The following is a 22,982-nucleotide window of genomic DNA, read 5'->3' as shown; positions in this document are numbered from 1 at the left end:
GAGATGACCCACAAAAGTAAACACCAGCAAAAGCAAAAGCTTCAAACTTTCTCTCTCTTTCTCATGAATGGAATGGGAGGGAGGGAGAGAGAGATTGAAGAAGATCTGCCTTTAATTCTCTCTCTCTCTCTCTCTCTCTGCTTTGTCCCTCTTCTCATCATATGGATAGATAAATAAGAAAGAAAGAAGAATGAATGGATGGATGGATATAAAGGACGATGTAAATAGACAGAATCCCAAATAGAAAAGGAGAAATTTTATTTCTCTTTAAGTAAACCCCCAAACCAATAACTGAAAAAAAAAAAAAAAAAACCCAAAGAAGTTTGATTTTTTTGTTCTTTTTTTTTTTTTTTTTGGGTAATCAAAAAAGAGGTAAGTAGTCGATACGACGAGAGCGAACTTGGGTGGAGAAGGGGAACGTTTTAGTTCCCGCTTCCCCTCAAGTGTCGTCTAAGGGACCGACAATACCCGCCGGGTAATGAAAAATTCAGGAAATGAAGCCATTGGCGATGGCTCGATTGGTGTCGAGATGAGTTGTCTCATACACTGGCAACTCTTCTCGATACCTCTCGATTCCAATGGCGGAGAGGTTGTCGAGCTCGAAGAGATCAGAGCTCGCGTAGCTCGCGGCATCGTCTTCTTCGTCGTCGTCGTTGTTGTCGAACTCTGGATCGTTGTTGAAGTACTGATTGTATTCAGCCTTCTTCTGATAGTTCTTCAACAAGTCTCTTGCCGCTTCCTCGATCCGGCGATTCTTCTCCATGATATGGAAGTTAAGCTCGTCATTAATGGAGTTTCTCAGCGTGAGATTCCGATGATCATCTTCGTACAAGGATTTCTCTCCGCATGGCCGACAATCTTCGTCCACGATTACGCTGACTGGATAGAATCGGACCGATCTCTTCGTGCCATTGCTTAATTTTCCTCGCGACGATGGAGTTTTGCTCAGACATGACCTAGAAAACGAAGAAGCCGAGGAGCAGGTGGACTTCGATTTGCAGTCGGAGCTGGCGTCGTCGAATCTTCCGGCCCCGGCGGGAGATGATATCTTCGCCTTCTTTGCGCCGCCGGCCGTGAAGAGAGAGTTCAGGAAACTGGCGAGCCGGCCGCCGGGAGAGATCGGCTGCTTCGCCTTCTTCAGGTCGCCGTAGATCTTCATTGCTTTGGATTTCGTCTTCACGAAACTGTTGTCTTGCTTTGGCTTCTGACGAATTTCTTGCTTGTTGAATTTCTCCGGCGGAGCGGAAATGCCGGTGCGAATAGGCTTCGGCCGGTGAGCCGTGAACCCCGATGACGACTTCGACTCCGCTTCGGAGGACGAAAATCCTCCAGCCGAGCTGGAGTCCGAGGAGCTCGAACTGGATTTCAGGAACAACGACTCGCGATCGCTCCTTCGATTCCTCCCCAAATCCTATAACATAATCGAGAGTTAAACTCAAAATACCTTCAAATCATTCAAATTTAATATTAACAATCTTCAAATTCTACATTTAGTGATCTGAAACACTCATCGTTCATGTTAGAAGCGTCGAGTTGGAGTCCTTTCAGTCTCAATTACTCCTTCGTTACGGCCCATGCTCAGTAGTAATTAAGAATGTACAAACAATTCAAATTCAATGTGATTCTAACCTTAACACTGTCGAAATCTGCAGCCGACATCCGGCGGAGGACCACCTTCTCGCTGACTTTCTTCTCCATCCAATTCTCGATCATGCAGGCCCTCCGGAAGCCCGCCATGCCGTCGTCAAAGCCGCCCCGTTTCTTCCTCGTGGTTTCCCGGTAAAGAACCAGCTTTTCCACGGCCTCGCTGCCGGCGCCGTCGTCGTCGATGGAGCGGTAGATGGCGTCGAGAAGGGTGGAGGAGAAGGACGGGTTCTGATCCCTTGGGCGACGATCCAGGTTTGGATCTTCTACTTTGAGAAACTTATCGCACCTATCCATGGTCGATGATGGCTCTCTCTAAATCAATGGATCAGAGACAGTAAAGGGAGCGAAGATCGATGAATTGAAGAAAAATGGGGAATGGGTTGGGCGAATGATGTTGTCGGCTGAGAGTGCATCAAAAGCTGCGAGCTGTGGAAGAGGCGATTGCGAGTTGGGGAGACACAGTAATTGATGCTTTGTTTTGGTGTTTGGAAGAGAAAGTGAAGCGTTTGAGAGAGAGAGAGAGAGTAATGAGAGGTTAGAGGGCACGCTTTTGAGAGGAGAGAGAGAGAATGGGGGGGTTGAAGAGCAGCTGTTGCAGAGGGTTTTATATACAGAGAGGGGGGAAGGGAGGAGTGCCAGGCTGGAGGGATGACGTGGCGAGTAATTATTATTGCCATCTCTGTCCTTCTCTTGAACTGACGTAAGATCTTCAACTTTTATTTTTCTCTTTTCTCATTGAGTAGCTTAAATTCTTCTATTTTATTTTTAATATTTAATTAATTAATAAAATTATTCAAAGACTATAAATGATACATTACAAATACATATTGTTGATCACTTTAACCGTTACCTAAAATCAATGATTAGTAATAAAAAATATGTTAATGTTAGGTAAAATTATATAAATATTTTTCATTAAAATTCTCTCAAAAATGACACATATTTTGAAACATTTAAATCTAAACTAAGACAAACTTGTTTCAAATCTAAACTAAGACAAACAAATGCTCGAGAGTCTAAATCTAAATAAAAATCTAATATGAGTGTGTACCCAAATGACTAGATCCAACTCAATTCGAACTCAAATCTCCTCACCTTTTGTTATGATTGGCTCATAAATTGAGATTTGATCGTCTATATGGGATGGTCATAGCCCTTCATAGTACACCTGCATCAAAGCATAAATTTCAAGAGATATGTACATTAATTATTATATATATTGCTATTCTATTTCATCTCTACCAAGACTGATTTGATTGTTAGAGAATATAACGAAAGATCGAGTTTTGCATTTACAAGTCAAGTAGATCTTGATCAAACTCAAGATAAAAATAAAAACTACACACTTGACTTTAAATAGACGTGATAATAGTTAGATCTGACCATCATCAATTAGCATTACTCTTGGTTAATTTTCCATGGGTCATAAAAGAAAAAAAATTATAATTATTTCGAAGGTAGAAGTGGAACACTTGGTGAGATAATTAAGTTTTGGGGTTCCTTAATCAGAGTCAATCTTTAGCCCCGACATATCGTATTTTCTCTAAAATTTATAGTCCGCCTACTTCACATCACTAGATAAACAGACAAATTTGTCGCTGTCGACGTTCAAATTTAGCTGATTGTAATTCATAGGCCCGCAGTGAATGAACAAACTCAAATGCAAAGAGGAAGAACAAAATAGAAAGGACATAAGGAATTTTACATAATTCAGCCAGAACGATGCCTACTCCACAACTGTTCTCTGATTATTCCGATAGAATAACAGTATAGTATTATCAATCTTCTTTCTCCTTCACAATGGTGTTCCGACCCCTATTTATAGTGAGAGGTGTTTGCAATTACATAAAATACAAAAGTGTAGAGTTCATATCATGGGGGACAAGATGTTCTTATCATCTCAATAAAATCGAGAATAGGCTCCTTATTACCAGGGATCCGGTTTCCATAAGATAAAGTAGATGGGTCCCTGCCTCCGTTTTTCAGCAGTAATGTTGTTACGCGAGCTGAATAGTTTGACCAATTGAGCTGAGCAGTTAGGCCAACAAACTAGAAACGTTATGGGCAGTTCATTGTGTATATCACTAAGAGCTCGCTGGAAGTCTTGCTGCGAGCTCGCTCGGTTCCACGATCTAAACTCGGATTTCAGCGATGTATGAGCTTACTTGAAGAGCTCGAATGGGTCTACTGGGCTTTAGACGATTGTGTCCGTCTATTGAATTCAGTCTAGCCCATGAGAAGTGATGCGGGAAATACTCGTAACAGTCGCCAAACGAAGTCTAGAGACTTAGCCTCTCAAATAAACCCAGTCAATTGCGTATTCTCACATGGAGGCAGAATTGAACTTACGACCTCACGATATCTCGAGCTCCCAAACGTATGCGGTGATCAGTCTATATTATCCCAAGAGGTTTGAAATATTTTATTTACTTTATATGGTCATATTTAGGTATGGTCATATTTTTTTAACATAATTATGTATTCATTTTATATTTAGAGTTTTTTACATTTTTATTTATTTTATTTATACCATTTATAATTAATTTGAGTCATTTTTATAAATACCCTCATGATTTAATTATAATATTTTAATTAAATTCCTATAGTTTATGCTTTTTCTGTTCAAACAAACCATATCCATTTGGTTAAGAACCAAATGAGTTAACTTTAATATTAAATTTAAACATAGAAAATAAAAATAAACCATAAGAATCCAACCCATCAAAAAATTATTTAAAAATAAAGAAAAACATATAATTATGTAATCCCTTTTTTTCTAAGGGTCATCATTTATTCAGTTCAGTAAATTATTCAAACTAAATAGATCAAAGTTGTGTCCAAAATCAAATCAAACCAATCGAATAAATTCTCAAAGTCAACAAACCGAAAAATTGAAAAAACTAAAAGAAAAATCGAAAAATCGAGCCGACCCAAAAAAAAAAAAACTTAAATAACAAAGTGAAAAATTGATGTTGTTTTTGATATTTCGCTTGGTTCGATTATTTTAATTTTTTTCAATACGAAGACCAAATCGAATTGAAATTGCTAAACTTGAAAATTGAACTAAATCGACCTATAACTTGAACCGAATCAAACTAGTAATTTTGGCAGATTTGATTCAGTTATTTTGCTTTAATCCAAATGTTACGCACCCTTACATCTTTTTATATATCTCTCTTTTACTATAGATTTCATTTTTTTTTCCTAGGAACTCCAAATTTCTTTTAATTCTTTCATTTTGTTGATTCTTCTCAGGAAGCTTAGAAACTGCAATAAAAAGTACAAAAATGCTATTTAAATGCTCAAATTTGACACTTTGATTAACATTCTACGTTGATATTTTATACATTTGTATTGAAAAATATCAAATTTAAATGTTCAAATAATATTTTAAAAAAAATGTATATATAAAATTGTTGTTGTCTAAATACAATAATTAAAATTTATAGAAAGAGTTCTGAAAGTCGACAGAACCTAGCGGGAGAACAAGGCCATCTAAGAGAAATCAATAGTAGTTATGAGATGGCTCAATTCGCTATCTAGGAAAACCAAATTTTGTCCAAGAAAAAATTATCGAGAAGAGTCTATGTCAATTTATTCGGAGAACTTCTTCTTCCGAAGGTCTTTTCTTTTCCGAGAGGACTACTTCTCCTAAATAAAAGCCCTCTCCAAACATAATCTCATATGTTCCTATATAAATTTGAAATTAGTATGAAATAATATTCTTTGGGCCAACGGCTAAGAACATGCATTTGTTTATGTAATCCATTTACATATATAATTATGTGCATGTGTGTGACAGTTTGAGAGAAAACAGTGAAAGAAACTGTACTAAGTGGGCAGTTCTTATACATGGACAATCATTGCAATCGTGGCCTTAGTTCCACATCATCATCAACCCTAATTCACACCCCCAAAAAAAATGAAAAATATAATTATTTTGACACTTAAAAATTTAATATTCGTAATGATATTTTATATTTAACATTATATCAATATAAAGTATCAAACTACAATATACATACTAAAGTGAGCTAAAGGAAGGATAATAAAGAAACTAGTGTGAACTAGAGACTGAGAAAAGTGAGATTATACTATATATACATATATATATAACTATTAAACAAGAAAAAAGAAAGCCTGAAAAAGCAAGTACATATTAATATATGTGTGTGTGTGTGTGTTCTTCTTATCTTATATATACTCTTTAATATTTCCTCACATACACTCCCTCCTTACATGAATATGTGTATATATATATATTATGAATCATCATAATATATATATATACATATATATATTATTGTTTTTCAAGGCAAAAGATGCAATATATTGTAGTATATGTAAAAATAGATCAAAAATGTGCTGATAAGCTTGCTATATATACATATATATATATATATGACATGAAAATGAGAGGGTTTTGATGAATGATGATGTTTCTTGGGAAATAAAAGCTCCTGAGAAAAGCATGATATGTTGCTTTCAGATCATGGGGTTTTGATGGGTAGAGGGGCAAACACCAAAGAAGATAGCTAGATTCCATTCTCATCAGTGGGATGACCAATTTAGGGACCCAATTATATGTGTGTGTGTGTGTGTGTGTGTGTGTATCATGAGTTGCCAAAGCCATGAAGAAGAAGAAGAAGAAGGAGGAGGAGGAGGAGGAGGAGGAAACTAAAGTTGCTCATATACCCAATTGGCAATTGGCATCGACAGATACAATCATCTCTCCTTGGAATGCATATGAGATGCCTTTATTGGTGGATGCAGACACCAGTCTCCACCACCCATGAGATTTCACACTTTGGAATAAAAGCCTGTCGTCAATCCATGCCATCTTTTTGCTAAATCCCCACATTATAACCCTAATTTGGAATTACAGAAATCATTTCAACATTAATTAATCACAAGACTTTCTAATTAAGCAGCTGCATATGTCATTAATTATATCAAATTTTCTGTCTTTCCTTTCTTAACGAATGAATGTGAAGATTTTGATTGGTTAGACTCTTAGTTTATATATATAATACAATTCATATCAACCTAAACACTAAAACCCAGTAATATATATATATATATTCATATACATATGTATATAGTCTGCAATTGATGGTGTGAATGGAGTGCATCAGCAAGCCCCACCATTCTATGAATTGACTCTCGAGTCTCAACTTCCAAGTCCCAGCTCTCATCTCTTAGCTATTTAGCTCAAGCTAAGTATGCCAAGTGATTTTCAGTCACAATTCTTACACAAAAAGGTTAGATTGGATTATACAATACATGGTTTGTTCATCTGCTGTGATATATATTTCTTAAACAAGATCTAAGTCTTGTGATTTGCTTTCGTTCTCCTTTCAATAAAATTTATTTAGAAAAAGAAAACCCTCTTCCAGCATATTTCCTTTTTCGCATTTGACTCTAGATCCATGAAGTTTTTGTCTTTGCAAGGCTAATTAACTCTTTTCTACAGTTAAAAAGACTAAACACGTAACTTCATAACTAATAACTTTTAAGCATATTAGCTTTTAAGCAAGAGAGCTTAAACGCTCCTTTTAAAAAATTGTAAGCCAAACAAGCCCTCAGTGATATTTGGCTTTGGTTCTTTTTAGAAAAAAGAAAATGGTTAAAGAAAGTTGATAAGTTCCTTAATAGCTTAATATTTTTTTTTTTCTAATTATCTGTTTGACGAGTTTGAAAAAACTTATAAATTACCCTAACTTAAAATGCTTTTACTTTTTTTCTAATTTTCTAAGTTATTTTAAAGAAAAGCATTTATTGACAAAATAAATGACCAAAATACCCTACTAAATAAACCTTTATATATAATATATATATATATATACTTAAATTTTTAACTAGGTTTTTCAAGCCATGAGCATATGTCACATATGAATTACAAAGCCTTGCTAGGCAAATTGGGATGGAGAGGGCTCTTAAGAGGAGTGTTTGCCTCGTGTTAAATTATAGGAGTTCAAAACTCTAATATTCAAATGTTAATTTACAAAACTTGTAAGATGGATTATGCTTAATATACTAATACCCATATTAAAAGAAAATTATTTCTAACACTCAAAAACACATTTGTTCCTTCAAGGGGGAGGCCTTGACCTTGGGCCCTTCTAGTTTGTGTATATCTACCAGAGCTCTCTCTCCAGAATCAATAATTTCTGACAAAATATATATTTTTAATCATTGTATTTATATATTTTTATTTAAATATTAATTTTTATTATACTTTTAAATTATACAATTTTAAATCAACTGTGCACTCCTGTACAATTAACTTGAAATTACATACATAATTTAAGAATATAATTAAAATAATAAAAAAATTAAATATCTAAATAAAAAAAAATGGAAGTACTAAAACTAAAATATGTATTTAGCCATAATTCATTCATGCATGGGACCATGGATTCAAGAGAGCTAGCTTTCGTATTTTTGAGATTAAAATTACTACTAAAAATGTACTACACACTCAAAAAATATGAGGAATGACAGATTCCCAAAACTTTTTCCAAAGAAGGGAAAGATGAGGGGAAGAATGAGCCATGCCGCCATGCATGTGGATGTGGGGATTGAAGAGAGAAGAGAATGGAATAAAGTGGAGAAAAGATGTGTTTGGTTGTGTTGTGGATCCCGAGGTGGCTTTGCATTTGGAACATCCTTTGATCTGTGCCCAGCTTTTATCTGTAAAGACAAAACACATCCCCACACCCCCACCCACACATATATCCAAACTGCAACCCACAAAAACCAAACACCCACTGCTCTCTTCTTTCTTGCATTATATCTCCTCCGAATCCCCATTCCTGACAAAAGCAAAGCTGCACACAGTCCCAACGTTTACACCGAATCTCACACGCATTGGTCCAACGTTTTCCTTCCCATCCCAACCATTGCTTCTTTTTTTCTGACACCAAGCAAATGGTTATAAAATTCTTCCTTTTATCATTGATTCCAATTCTAAAAATAATGTCCCCAAAGACCCAGTAACTACTACTGCTCTGAAAAGAGATCAGAGATTGAAGCATAGTTAACGTTGAATCTAAAGGAAAATAAATATCTTTGACAGCTAATCCTCTTGATGGCACGATTGTAGCATCTACATGTTGCAAATGTACATAAACATTACTAAAGATGCCTTAGGTTAGTCCAGATCCTCTATTTTTAATTTAAGTTATTCAAAGTTGGTTAATTTTTCCTTGCAAAGTAATGATAAAAGCTCAAGACAGAATAGGCCATCTCAGACCCATGCAAAGAAGGTAGCTTAGCCACGTGCACCATATTTGCTTCTTTTACTTTAAAGAGGGATAGTGATCCCATCTCTTCAATCTCATTACTGTTATCTCTTTAACTCAAACCAACCAAATGAGTCCCAAGACTTGCATGCAACCCCACTACAAAGGCAGGGGGTCACTCGGCCAACTGGGTCGGTTTTTTAATATCATTGTTATGAGATAATCAACCTAATTCCATCCATCCATGCATCCATTCCCCCTAAAGGAGAGGCAGACTCGGTTCTTGAGGTTAGAAGAAGGCTGATAATATTAAAAGCAACTTTGATGCATTAACTAGGAAATGCAATGAGGTTTCTCCTTTCACAAAGAAAACTTTTTGCAGCTAACCTTCAGTCCCTCCATAAGATTAGGCCCTATAATTGGCACTCACTCTCTTTCAGAAGTTTGTTGTCCAGTTGAGATGACCCAATTGAGGTTGCTGATAAGCACCTACTTGGGTTCCTGGAGAAGCCGCGGCCACCCCGACGCCGACTCCGACGTTGCCACCAATGGCAGGGCCCAGATGGTGGGGATTAGCCATGGCAGCCTGCTGTGGAGGAGAATGGTACATGGCTGGGAACTGCATGTGAGAAGATTGTGCGACAGCAGCGGCAGCAGCAGCATTGAATGAACCATGGCCGGAGTGGGACGGCAAGTAGGTAGCATGTGGCGTTTGCCCTGGCAGGTTATAGTAGGAAGCAGACTGCATGCCAGGAAGCTCCCTTGGATTCTGAATCCATATTTCAGAAGTCTCGGCCTGTGATTCAATATATAAAATGGTTAAAACCATCCAAAACTTATTAAATCGGATATAAGATATTAGTTTTCTTCCCTTCATACCTAATCTTTTATATCCCCACCATCCACGTCAGGATCAAAACTTCTTTAGTTCCCACAACAACGACGACGACAATATATCAAAGTTGGCTATATAAATTCTCACTGGACAGTCATTTCTATCTCTTGACTTCATCTTTTATGAGAACCTTATAATTCATAACAGTACCTAAGGGCCAATACTACTTAATTTCTAATTAAGCAAAAACTGGACTTGTTACAAGATCAGCCAGTGTTGTGCTCCAATTCAGATTTCCCATGTCATACCTGAACGCAGTGTTTAGCTTGGACTACTTAAAGCAATTTTCTTTACTACATAAATAGTTCATGAAACTCAAGCCAAGTCGTGAATAGCTACGTTGATTTTAGATAGCAAGCCAAAAAACTACCCATCAGCCATAGACTTGATGATGGTTGAACAAATTACTTCCTTGGCAGGCAAAAGATGAATCATTTTTCAATAGCTGATAATGTCCTTAGTCAACCATGATGTTGCTCGCCCACCTGTACAAGTGCCCACAAAAAGCACAACATAGATGGGGCATAGCACATCAAACCAAGTATCTAGGCACAGTTATTTGGATAATTAGCTAGGCTCCATGTGTCAATCTGATATCAAAGTGAAAATTTGGATCCAAGTCTTTAGAGAAAATATGTACCTGCGGATTAGGAACATAAATGTTGTTATCTTTGTACTTAAGCCGAGACCCATCTTCAAGCCCTGCTGCACTGCCAACAACACCTTGAGCATTGACAGCATATCCAGTTGCACTAGTAAAGTTTCCAAACCCTGTCGGACTTCCAGCAGGAACAGGCTTGAACTGCTGGATTCCGTACTTGAGGCTATTTGCATTGAGATGAGAGCCCCCTCCAGGCATCAGCAAGTAACTGCTGCCATTTGAGGGGTGAGGGTAGGCAGCATTACTAGAATAGCTAGGCATGGGCATTGGCGGAACATAGACAGGGGATATGTACTGGCGGTATGGCATCAGATTGCCAAAAGGGGAAACATGAACAGGGGGGTACATTTGTGCCACTTGTGGCTGCTGCTGTTGTACCATGGCTATTGTGGATGCAGGGGTACTGTTGGTTGTCTGTGAGCTCAAGGCCTGTCATCAAAAGGCATACCATTAAATGTTCGATGCCTAGTTTGTAAGTATAAATAGTGCTGCTTCCTGGTCCATTAGTTATATACTCACTTTGCAAGTTAATAAAACATGCAATAAGGCTATTGCAGATGTCCAGCTTATAAAAGCATGTGTAAACGAGAAGAGAAGATGTCATTCAACCCAAGACATTTCTTCAACAATTTTACCTCTTGAGGAGAAGGTAGGCTCTGCCCCCTGACTGTCTCGTCCATAGTTGGTCTGAAATATGGGATATCATAACCATTCTGGGGATCATATGCCTGCTTTCAGACATGCAGAATTCAGAATGTCTTAATCAGAAGAAAACATAGAGCATGAAATGCCCCTCAGTGTCCCTGAGTAGAGAATCTACCACAACCAAACATGAAAAAACTTCTCCGCACTCTCTTATCGAGCACAGGAGGTAAGAAGAAAATTCATAAGAACAATATGGAGAACATACACTCTGAACTCACCGAGAAACTTGGTAATTCAGGAGCATCTTGCTGCTCCTGTGACACCAAAGCACTGTACGATGAGCCATTGTCATGAACCAAGCCCATCTTGGCATACCTATCCAAATTCTGGAGACTTGAAGACTCTTTCTTTTCAGGCAATTGATTTTCAGACACCGCACCAGATGCGGGGGAATCAGAACCAGAATTCTGAAGTTGATCATCCGATAAAGCAACATGTTTGTTGACAGAAGTTTCCTCGCCGGAAGAGTCAGTAGTCGAGACTGACAAGCTATTCATAAAAATTTCAAGGGTGTATTGAATTAGTGCCCCTTCCAAACACGTAAATCAAGAGAAAATTTTCACAACGGGGAAAAGGCAAATGAGGTCTTTTCATATGGCAATTTGAACAGAAACAAATTTAGGGAAACCAGGGTAGCTAGTGCAGAAACAAAAGAGCATAGAAGCCAGCTATTCATAAAAAATTAATGTGCCAGAAAGCAGTCCGTGTGTGTGTATATAGAGACAGACCGCATACATCTAAAAATATAAATAATAAATTCATTTAATGAAAGCATGTTTAGTACATTAGTAGGATGCGCAAGGTCCAGTGAGAATTTTAACATTTGAACCTTGAACATGGTCATTGGTTGAGAAGTGCAAAGTTTAATGAGAATCTTAAAGTTTCAACCTTGGGGTATCCAAAAGTCTTGCCTTAATCATATGAAATATCTAAAAGTGAGAACTCCAATGGTTAAATATGGGCATTTTACTTCTGAGTTTGCATATTGCCACAAATTCCACATGCAATTAGGCAATTAGCACTTCTGTCATTGCTTAATCATCAGTGGCAAGTGGTGACTTGAGTACTATGGCTTGAGATCAATTGCCAACGGAACTTGGTCATGCAAAATAAAGTATGTAGACCTAACAGTTATAGCTTGTCAGCAGGAATGGCTTACCAAGCAAGTTGCGATCCATGTTTGGACAATTGCCCTTTTTGTGCCAATAGGAATGGGAATGTTTTGAATAATTATTTACAGGAAAAAAATGTTTTTGAATAATTATTATTATCATCTTGCTTATCAATAAAGGAAAAGAACCTCAAATACCTTGAGAAACTCAAATGCTTAACTATTGCCATACTCCTATGAAGGTGGCATATGCAATAATTGTGGGCACTGTCAAAAGCATGTTGGGTACAGGACAGTTGGGGGAACACTAAATAAATCAGAGCCACATTATAATTCAAAAATTAATTAAAAACAAAATAAATAGATTTATATTTATTGTTCTTCATTCACTTAAAAATTTTAACCATGGACCATTGTCCAAATGAAACTTTGTTGTATGACATGGAATTACAAGCTGTAAAGCACCAACATGTGCAAAATATATGCATAACAAAGATGAGAATATTACAATGAATGTGCAGTTGTACAAGAAAAGATTGAATGAGGTTATACACTATAAGGTCAAAGTGGCTCCTACAAGATATAACATGCATAAAGCACAATAAAAATAGTTTGGCCTTGCAAAAAGAATATTTAGAAGCACCTTTAAAGAGAGTGGTTGGAATGGACGGGCCTTCAGAAAAAGTAGCAGAGGAAGACCAATAACAACTTGGCAAAAGACTCATATGCATGATATGCGTTATAATGGCCTACTAAAGATATGGCTATAGATAAAAATGATTGGAGACATGGAATTCATGTAGCCCAGCCAAACCGGCCTAATCAAATTAATGCTCGATATTTTGTTTGCACTTGTCCAAACATGCTCAATTAATTTTCATTGTTTTTACTACTTGACACTTGGAGAACACCAATTCCAATCTGGTATGTAGCATGTCTATTAATTTATAAATTAAGAATCAATTTGAAATGAAAAAATAATGCAGAATTATATGTACCGCCCTTCTGTCACTTAAACGTTGTAATTTTAAGAATCTTAAATCCTAAACTTTTCAACAAAAAAAAAAAGCTCCCTGTATTTATAATGCAACCACAATCACGAGCCTTAATTTCACTAGGTGGGGGTGGCTACATGAATTTATCTTCTCCAATCAGCTAGCTCCCTGTATTTTTAATGTATTAGGACATTTAAATCATATTAGTTTCTCTTATGCATAATGTGAGGTATTTTTTTCTATATAAAAAATAAAAAATTTATTCTTTCACAACTCCTGCTTATCATGTTGTAATTTTTTAAATGTATTGTGTCACAACATATCCTTGTCACATGTCCATATTAATTATTCTAAGCAAATAAATAACTTACTCAAAGAATATGAAATTTAACCATATCATCAAGTTCTTGAACATGGGGATTAGACAGAATCAAGAAATTAGATAGATGCTTGTATCTGGCAACTATGCCTGAGTCAATATAAAGTTACAAAAACTACGAAAGACGCAAACTCATGGTAGTGTATTCAACCAAAAATCCATCCCAAACATAGCCCAAAAAGGAAGAAATCATGAACTGCAACAACAAAAATCAAAGGCCTATCCCACTAGGTGGGGTTGGGGAAAAAATAAATCTTCAACTTGCTTATGAAAAAAGAATTTAGCAGAATAAATATGACTCAGATAGTCCGCAATTGATAAGAGATGTCACAACCAAAAGTCTAAAGCCATCATATAATTATTAACCAACCTTGTAGAAGGACCTGCAGATGAATTTTCTGCACTTCCATCTGTTTGGGTCTCCAATACAACATTGTTGGATGAATCAAACACAGAACCAAAGCTGCCAAAGGTCAACCGACAGCGGTCAGACTCATTCACTCGTATATGCTCTGCAATGATGACATTCTGATTCTCAAAATTGTTAACTCGTGATGGCTTATCCTTATCCTGCACCTGCATTGCATCAAATTCCAAATCCTGGGAACTTTCAGTGGGACAATCCAGAACAGATTTCGCTGGTGTTCCAATAACTCCAGGACCATTTGCGCTTGACTTTTGACTCAATTTTGGCTTCCACTCCTTATTAGGCTGGGAGGCTGCACCAAAAGATTCATTAAACATATTAAAGCATACAAGGAAAGCTAAACCCTACCCAGTAGGGTTAAGACTTGGTTGAATTTTCATGGCAAGCTAAAATTTTAAACAGAAGGAACAATAACAACATTTTGAGCATATAACCGTGTATTTCTAGTCACCAAATGCTTAAGCAGCTGAATGAAACCAACCGGGAGGCTCATAGTTTCAACATTTGCTTTTCAATTAAGTGCATGTGCTTATTATCTAATACCATGCTCATGCCTTTGACTGAGTTCTGCTTCTTCATCCTTTTTCTTTCTTAGCTCCGTTCAAAAACACTTTAGGGTTTGCTAAACGAAGGGAAATCCATTAAAAAAGGTAAAATAAACACTTAAAATTTCTACATTTGCATGCGTGTGTGTTTGGGGCGGGCGGGGGGTTAAGTTGAGGAAAATGATTTCCACGTTTCTATCTCCAATTTTCTACAAAATCTCTAGTTTTCATTTTTCAAAGAAAAGTTGAAAAACACGTTCAAATGTTAGAGATACAAAAAATATATTTCCAATATAGAAAATTAAAACAGATGTTCAAAAAAAGGAGAGAAGTTCTAATTTCCTTTATGTAATTTATGTTAACGAAGGAGGTGGAGATGATTTGTTGAAATTTTTGGAAAACCATATTTTCAAAATCTCCAAATTAGTAAGGAAAACTTAAACAACTCATTTGGGAGTTTTCCAAGTTTAGTTCAATTTTGGAATACCGCATTTTCCAAATCCTCATTTTCTATTTGGAAAATTTTTGTATTTGAACAAGTTTTCCGATTTCCCCTTTTCATAAGAGTAATTTTCTGAAAAACTGGGGCTGTTTTCCACAACTAAACAGGCCCAAAAAAGGCTTCAAGATTCCCAGAAAACAATTTCAGTATCCTAAAAGCTAAAAGAATACCAGACACAAACAAAACAAAACAAAACAAAAAAGAAAGAAGACAAAAGAAGGGATTGAGAGTTTGCCAAATCTACCTTTCTGATGACCCACAATTTGTTGATGTGGTCTGCTATTATACTGATTGCTCAAGAAAGATCTGCTGATCGACGTGCTGGGAACAACAGATTCAGTTAAAGTAGTTTGATAGGGTTGGTCATTTCTAGTGGAAGCTCGAACTGATTCTCTAGAAGAGGAAGCATCCTTTCCCAGATGGGACTTTGAGAGAGAACTGTTTTGTGCAGGCAAAGGTTTCCCTGAAGTTTCAGAAGACTGACGGCGAACACCTACTGCCCCAAGTTCACGCTTAATAGCACCAATATTAGCAGCAGATCTTGTGTCAGGAGATGGGACATGAACAGGATCTGAAGAAGATGAGTACAACCCTATGACTGAGTGGTTAGATGCCAGAGTTGCAAATTGTGGTTGAGAATGTGGGTTAGATCCTTGCAACTGTGTAACAGCAGATGGAACTACTGGCTCCTTCTCCTGTAATTCTTTCCTAGTAGTGCTGCTTGAATTGGTATCCTGGGAGTGCCTAGGGTTTGAAACAGTTTGCATAACTTCAGATCCAGATGAATTTGGATTGTCAGAAATCCCGGTTGAACTGCAGACAAGGACCAGAGAGAAGTCTTATTAAATAATCATATACACATGCACCAGTGACTGCCAAAAGAAATATAATTTATAGCAAGGGAGACAGTAACATTATTTCAGATAAAGAGCTTTAATATCTCATTTCTCTTTTTTCGGGTGGTAGGCACAAGAAGCAGAAATACCAGTGTAAAATTTAAGAAATGAAACTATGGGCTAATGGAAGAATATCGAGTTTTATAGTTTCTTTCATAAAGAATCATAACAAACCCAAAAGGCAGTGTTCTCCTCTGACAAAGCAGCTGTATACACATAACTAAGCAGGAAAGGTAAGGAAACTGAGAAGAACGAAAGATGGCTAAGTCAATAGTTCTCTTATATTTAACTAGAATCCACAGAAAGACCCTTTAGTTAAAAATCAAGGCAACAAAAAGGATAAGGACCACTGGGCCCGCAACTTTGCTTAGAATAAATAAACAAATAGTAAACCAGGCTGGATAGATGCCACTGCGATATCAACATAACAATTCAGCATAACTGTACAAATAAAATATGTGTTGAAAATAGAAATAATAATAAAAGAGATAAGTTAACCCTCTATCCACCAGGTTAAGCTTTTAGATGAGATGATGGTTAACAATTCAACAATATGCAAGACTTACTAGGGGGCAAATGCAACAATAAGAGAGAGAAAAAGATACCAACTCAAGCTAAAAGTATACTATAACCATAAAAGGGCAAGTTTATGGAAGGAAATTTTCCAGAAATATGCTAAGAAGCAAGGACAAAGGCAGGTATCCACAAATGAAATAGAAGAGAAATCAAGTAAAGATCATAAAGCTATACCCCTTTACAGAAACATGAGAGATCAGTTGCTCAGTGGACAATGTTGAACATGGCAGCAAAGGAGGCCTCATCTCCCTAGAGATACTTTGGTTTACTCGGTTGTCTCTTACAATACGAAATTCCCTGTTGCCCCCTGCAACTAGTAAGAAACAATTTGTTAGTACCAAACTAACAAAAGATCTCATGATAGACAATGAATAGTGAATATAATAATGAAAAACCAGCATTTAGAGCATTAACTAGGGAAGAAATGTGAAATTTGTAGCATAAGAAGTACAGAAATCATACCTTCAAGTTATTCAAAAGCTAACAGAAATTTAAAAGAGCACAAGGAAAGGAAAACCCTCATCCTCCACACCCAAAAGTTAACCAAGAAAGGGGAGAAATGAGGAACTGAAACATTCAAAAGTAGAGGCATATTCCCATAGAGTACATTTGAAGAACTACTGAAATTCTTATATTATGTGACAAGATGCAGGAGAATGAATTCCATGTCTCATTTTTTTAATGAGGAAATACTTTGGAAGACACAAAGGTATCTAACATCAAAAACCAATAAACAATCATCATAAAAACATGCAGTCAAAAAACTGAGTAAAAAGAAAAGGTCTGAAGGGAACACATCCATCTTAAAATACAATTCCGTATTGCCTAAAAAAGTCTGGAATACTATGTGTGGAATCATGGTGAAGATTGTCTGGAATACTACATGTGGAATCATGGTGAAGATCCTAACACAGGAAAGTTTGTGGGCAAGAAAAAGGTGGAAAAAATTTCAGAAATGTCTAGATATGGGATCGGCTGTCCTAAGTCCTAAATCTAGCTACCAGAATGATTTTCTCTCCTATATATGCTTATCTACTTGGTTTACAAGATGATACACCCAACAGTAACTACAACAAATACAAGCAAACTACATGCTGCAAATAATATATGTCAAATGTATTTCTAGACTTGCATATTGAGAAGTTTATCCTGAAAGTTAACATTTCTACTAGGGTGACATGGTGTAACAGTTAAACTAACATGCTACCACTTTGCAACAATTTCCACACCTAGTTTGCTTCATCCCACATGTACTGGAAACTGGTCCCTTGATTAAGCATATACAGCATAGAAAATCTTCGATGCTTTCAAATAGTAAAAGAAATTATAGGTAAAAGGCTTTTGGAGAGGTTCTCATGCAACAATTTAAACAACCAAGCTTAAAACTGAAAGAACTTCAAAAACATTGAGCAACAAAAGGATAATCATTAACCAGGTAATCTGACAAAGAAGCTAAATTTGTAAAGAAATCAAATGGAAATCAGTAATGTTGCACATTACCAGTTGTACCATTCCGAGTATAGCCTACTCTTTGAGCTCCACGACTAGATGTGCTAAATTTCTTCTCTGGAGCTGCCTGCTCACTAGATTTCCGAGACTCCATCACACCTTTGTACCCTATATTCTGAGGCAATACCTGAACATGCTTTTCAAACAAAACTTAAATAAGGAAAAAGCTAGCTCTACCGTAGATCTTTATTGGATATCTCCAACAGAATCATAGACTTAAAATTCAATTCTGAAAATGAAAGCCCAGGTCCCATTATAGATTAAATATAAGAGCGCCCCAAGAGGGCATACATCCATGGTACACAGAACAAATAAAAATCCCAGTGTGAATTGAGGAATAAAGCCAAGCTCAACTCAATACAACCATGATATACAGGGAACAAATAAAATCCCAGCATGAATCCTTAGCCATAATAAAGCTTTCATTTCACAAGAAAAAGATTACACCACATTTCAACAGTCAAATGAAGATGATTTTATCAGTAGTTGACCATCACAAATGCATCAGTAAACCAAAGTTATTGACTAGTCTCAAACATCATTTATAAGTTGGAAAAATATGACTTCCTCAAGTTTCATTTTGCTAGGATGTTGAGATCTAAGATGAAGGACAAGCCAATAGGGTATAAGGAAGTAAACAATAAGGCAGTGAAAGATAAAGACTAAAAACACAAAATCATGCCAAATTTATTCCAGGTAATGGTGTGCATATCATATGGAAGGATTAGACATCACCTTGACTTCACATAGATGAGCAAATTATACAGTACAGCATTCTGAAATTTCAATTACTAATGACTGCTTGTCAGAATTCATCATTCATTTAGATCACAGTGGTCATGTAAACCAGAATTATTAATAGTGTAATATCTTCCTTAAGTTTTTTAGGCTGCAACAACACGTTGCCATGATTAACAGCACTATTACATTTGCACACATAATGACATCATTGACTATTAAAACAAATTCAAACTAGTAATAACTTGGTACAAATTATAAGAGGCAAGCCATTGACATTTTTAGGCAATAACTGGGGAGAAGGATATAAAAATAACACAATATACCTCTTTCCTCTTGTCTCTTTTTCTCCTCACCTCATGAAATGGATCTAGATAAGTACAAACAGGAAAGCAAGTATAAGAAAGATGTGAACATAAAGAAGACAAAAATTCTAGTAAATGAAAGAATGATAATATAATTATGCAGAAGAGAAGCTATGTGAGACTGGAATCCATGGAGAGAGAACAATCCAAGTGAAGAAATAACTTCAAAAGAAAAAAAGCAAGACAACAAAATGACTAATAAGAAACACCCATTGATAATAAAGGTTATACCACTTTGAGAGGGAAGTCTAAGGTTATTTTATGAATGATTTTCACCACAAAAATAAATAACAGACCATGAACTGCCATGTCTATTTAGCTTTATGGACGGCACAATAAAAATCCTTTTCTTTATGCTTAATTCTTTTCTGGAACCAGGATTTGTGGAACAAAAAATTGATTGATGAAGACAAAAGTGTTGAAGGTTTCAATTGTAGCCTGCAACGATTAATTAATTCACATTGATAATGATCAACGGTCAGTGAAGGTTGTTGGACTTGGTGAGGAAAAAATTCACTGGATGTTGAGTAGAATGGATGAGAACTGTGGATCAGGATGGCTATAACACTCCAAAACCTTAAAAGTAATTCATTTGTCCTTAAACCAGTAGCTACTAAGAAAATAAGAGAAATAATGTACACGGTACACCAGGTGGATAAATTGTGGGGTACTTAATTTCTAGGGCATGAAACCTAATTAGAAAATAATTAAGGAAATTAGGCTAATTAAACAGAAAAATAGAGAAGGTCAACATTTAATATTTGACTCTAGTGTAAAATGGTTTTAAGTGGACTAGGGGACATGTTACTTGAAGAAAAATAAATTAGCAAATTGGAGCTAAAAATAAATAATTAAATTTGACTAGATGACTTGTTTAATTTAAATTAAATATAAATAGTTAGCAATACATATTAATTTAACAAATTTCATGTTATAACATGAAATTGAGTTAGTATTGTGACTATGGTTTAAATTTAAATAAAAGCTAGTCAAAACCCTAGGCAACCCAAAGGTCACTTGATTAGTAAGTAGTCTTCTTAAATAGAGACCATTGGGTCATAACTAAATCAAGGGCCAAGATTAAAACTTTAAAAGTTCAAAGGGGTACACATAATGGGTTTGAAACACAAAGATTCACAAAACAACAAAAGCTAAAGAAATCAAAATCCCTCAAGCCCAATACTCGGCCAAACACTCCAAGGAGTAATGTCACAAGACTCACAACTTGGAGGACTCTCGATGATTTGGCTTGTTCACTACAACTCAAGCTGAAGCAACAAGCAAGTTAACCTCAATTCTAGAGAATGATACATTCTATGACACTTTACCTAGAACGAGTATCAAGTATGGAGTTGGCCACATCACTTGGAATATAATGCAACTGCCAATCTACCAAGTGATGTGGGATAAAGGTGCCAAGTACATACAAGCATGAAGCCACGAACTAAATTAGCCCCCAAAGTAAGCATCTTCTTTTGAGTCTATTTGCTTCAGATAGATGGGAGATTATTAATGTAGAAAGTGTAGGGAAAATGAAACCTAACAACAACAACAATATATCAAGCCTTAATCCAAATATTATGGTAATATCTTCTACTAGGCCTTTATAACACATGTTATGCCTAAGAGTCTTAAGTTTTCCTTTTGTCTTCCTTTACCTCTTTTGTTAAAGATGTGCTCTATTCCATCCACTCTTCTTGTAACATTTTCTATTAGTCTTCTTCTTAGATAACTAAATCATCATAATCATGTCATGTGCATCTTCAATAGAAGCCACTTATCCAATCATTCAACTTCAAGTCCCAAGCTCGGATAGAGGAGGAATGTTCTATTAAGTAGTTAGCTACCAGTGTAAAACTAATCAAATCAAACAACATAAGGACATATATTGTTGTTGTCGTTGTACCTCAATTAAAAAAGCTTGTGTCTTTCACCAATCAATTAAGTTCAATGCAAAAAAACATGAGTGCATCCAATACTATGTTTGTTGGGCAAAAAAGGGGACTTCATCTTTGCCAAAAAATATTCCAACACAAAGGAAAGAACCTAATACTACCACTTATACGGCAACAACATCCAAGTCTTCCAAGCTTCTCATTCATTTACCATTTCCACCTCTCCATCCATTTCTTCATAATGTGAGTATGACTCCCAAAGAATAATTTTCATATCCCTTACTCACCTCTTTATTGCCCCCATGATGAAACTCAACCACCGTTGAACCGCTACCAGTGAACATAAATTCTCAACCCAACCACGAGTATTATTATACAAAATCCTTTATCAAAGCCCCCATGCCAATCACGAAATTGGACTCAACCAAACATCCATTGCCAGAAAGGCAGATGACATTTGACACAGATCATTTATATACAAGAATATAACCATATTGGTGCACCCATAAGGCCACGTGGCTACAAAAGTTAAAACCGTAGTGTACATACCGCTTAATAAGACTCTACAACAGCAGGGGAGAAAATAAGTGTAGGACACAACTTTACAATATTACACCTAAACATCTGGTTTAATCTTTCCAATAAACCAGAGCTCGCTGCAGTCTTTCCCCTCGTAGCATGATAATAGCCAGATAACCAAGCTTGTAAAAAAATTTCAGGTCTCTAAACACCAGGAACGTTATTTAACACAACCTACTATAGGGATATCTGCCCACCCAATTAAGAGCTTTCCACGTTATGACTATAATCCCAAATTCACAACAGTTTCCTAAATGCCAACCTAAATTCTAGCTATTAACTCACATATAGGAACTCCAATCATTAAGTCGGGATTTCAATCAAACCCTCCAACAGTTCCCAAACCAAACTTCTTACTTGGGAATAGGTCAAAAAATTAACTAGAACTATAACCCATAACCTAAAAGTGCCACCACAAGCGTTCAAAACAGGAACAGAGCTAAAACGACAAGAAACAAACCCTGGTTCAACAACTTCTGAGCTGTCTCGTCGGCATTCATGTCGGTCTCCTTGAGAACCACATAAATATCAGCATCCGAGTGATTGCCCACGATCTCTTTGATGGATTGAATGGTTTTCCGGACGCCGGCAGAGAGAATCTGAGCCCCGCCTTCGCTTCGCCCGCCAGCGACCATCTCCAACGAAGCACCGAAACGCGATTGAACCCCACTTAGATGTATGTATCTATCTCTCTCTCTCTCTCTCTCTCTCTCTCTCTCTCTCTCTCTCTCTCTCTCTCTATCTATCTATCTATATATATATATATGTACGATGTATGAAATGAATATACGGCGAGAGAAACAGGGAATCAAAAGTTAAAGGGACTGGCCAGATTGAAAGGCGATTGACGGTGCAAAGAGTCAAAAGACGGTGATGATTAGGGTTTGGGAACCAAGCAAAGCGAGCTTGAAGCAGTTCGCATTCAGAAGAGAGAACGGCCGAGACAAAGAGAAAGAAGAGAGAGAGAGACAAAGAGGTTTGGAAATGGGAGCGAGGGTTTTGAAATCGGCTTTGCCCCTCGCTCGGAGCTTTAATAGCAGGCCGAGTCTTTTTTAAAACCTAATAATAAATACTCGATTATGATTCTTTTCATTTATTTTTATATGAGATTTATTATGATGTACTGATTTCACTTTTAATTAAATTTATTGTCGATTTGACACATAAAATAGTATGTATCCGTAGAATTCATTTTTTAAATTAAATTTATTATTATCATTATACAACAAATAAAATTTATAAATGAGATAAATAAATCATAATAAGAAATAGGAGACTCGATAGACATCGAGAGGTAAGCAACGAGCAACTTA

General features: G+C 36.4%; 2 protein-coding genes across 5 annotated transcripts; both read right to left on the bottom strand.

Annotated features, from left to right (window-relative positions):
* Positions 1 to 322: 322 nt before the first annotated feature.
* On the bottom strand, positions 323 to 2,235 carry LOC127793969 (protein BIG GRAIN 1-like B). The gene is made up of 2 exons (XM_052324804.1): positions 1,630 to 2,235; positions 323 to 1,411 (listed from the first exon to the last, which is right to left on the bottom strand). Exons 1-2 carry the CDS (start codon positions 1,939 to 1,941, stop codon positions 488 to 490), a joined length of 1,236 nt encoding a protein of 411 aa, XP_052180764.1. The 5' UTR covers positions 1,942 to 2,235; the 3' UTR covers positions 323 to 487.
* Positions 2,236 to 9,195: 6,960 nt separating this feature from the next.
* Positions 9,196 to 22,678, bottom strand: LOC127795027 (GBF-interacting protein 1-like). 4 transcript variants are annotated; one of them, XM_052326427.1, is made up of 10 exons: positions 22,130 to 22,678; positions 19,157 to 19,200; positions 18,084 to 18,228; positions 16,758 to 16,896; positions 15,356 to 15,924; positions 14,008 to 14,356; positions 11,371 to 11,641; positions 11,083 to 11,175; positions 10,427 to 10,876; positions 9,196 to 9,687 (listed from the first exon to the last, which is right to left on the bottom strand). In XM_052326427.1, exons 1-10 carry the CDS (start codon positions 22,302 to 22,304, stop codon positions 9,328 to 9,330), a joined length of 2,595 nt encoding a protein of 864 aa, XP_052182387.1. In that variant the 5' UTR covers positions 22,305 to 22,678; the 3' UTR covers positions 9,196 to 9,327. The 4 variants fall into 4 exon arrangements, with proteins under 4 accessions (XP_052182387.1, XP_052182388.1, XP_052182390.1 ...); XM_052326428.1 differs by having other exon boundaries at positions 16,758 to 16,890; XM_052326430.1 differs by having other exon boundaries at positions 18,084 to 18,219.
* Between the last annotated feature and the right edge of the window lie 304 nt (positions 22,679 to 22,982).

This window comes from Diospyros lotus, chromosome 2 (assembly GCF_014633365.1).
Source record: "Diospyros lotus cultivar Yz01 chromosome 2, ASM1463336v1, whole genome shotgun sequence".
Lineage (NCBI taxonomy): Eukaryota > Viridiplantae > Streptophyta > Magnoliopsida > Ericales > Ebenaceae > Diospyros > Diospyros lotus.
The sequence above is the reverse complement of the archived record's forward strand: the minus strand, read 5'-3'. Positions and strand labels throughout refer to the sequence as shown.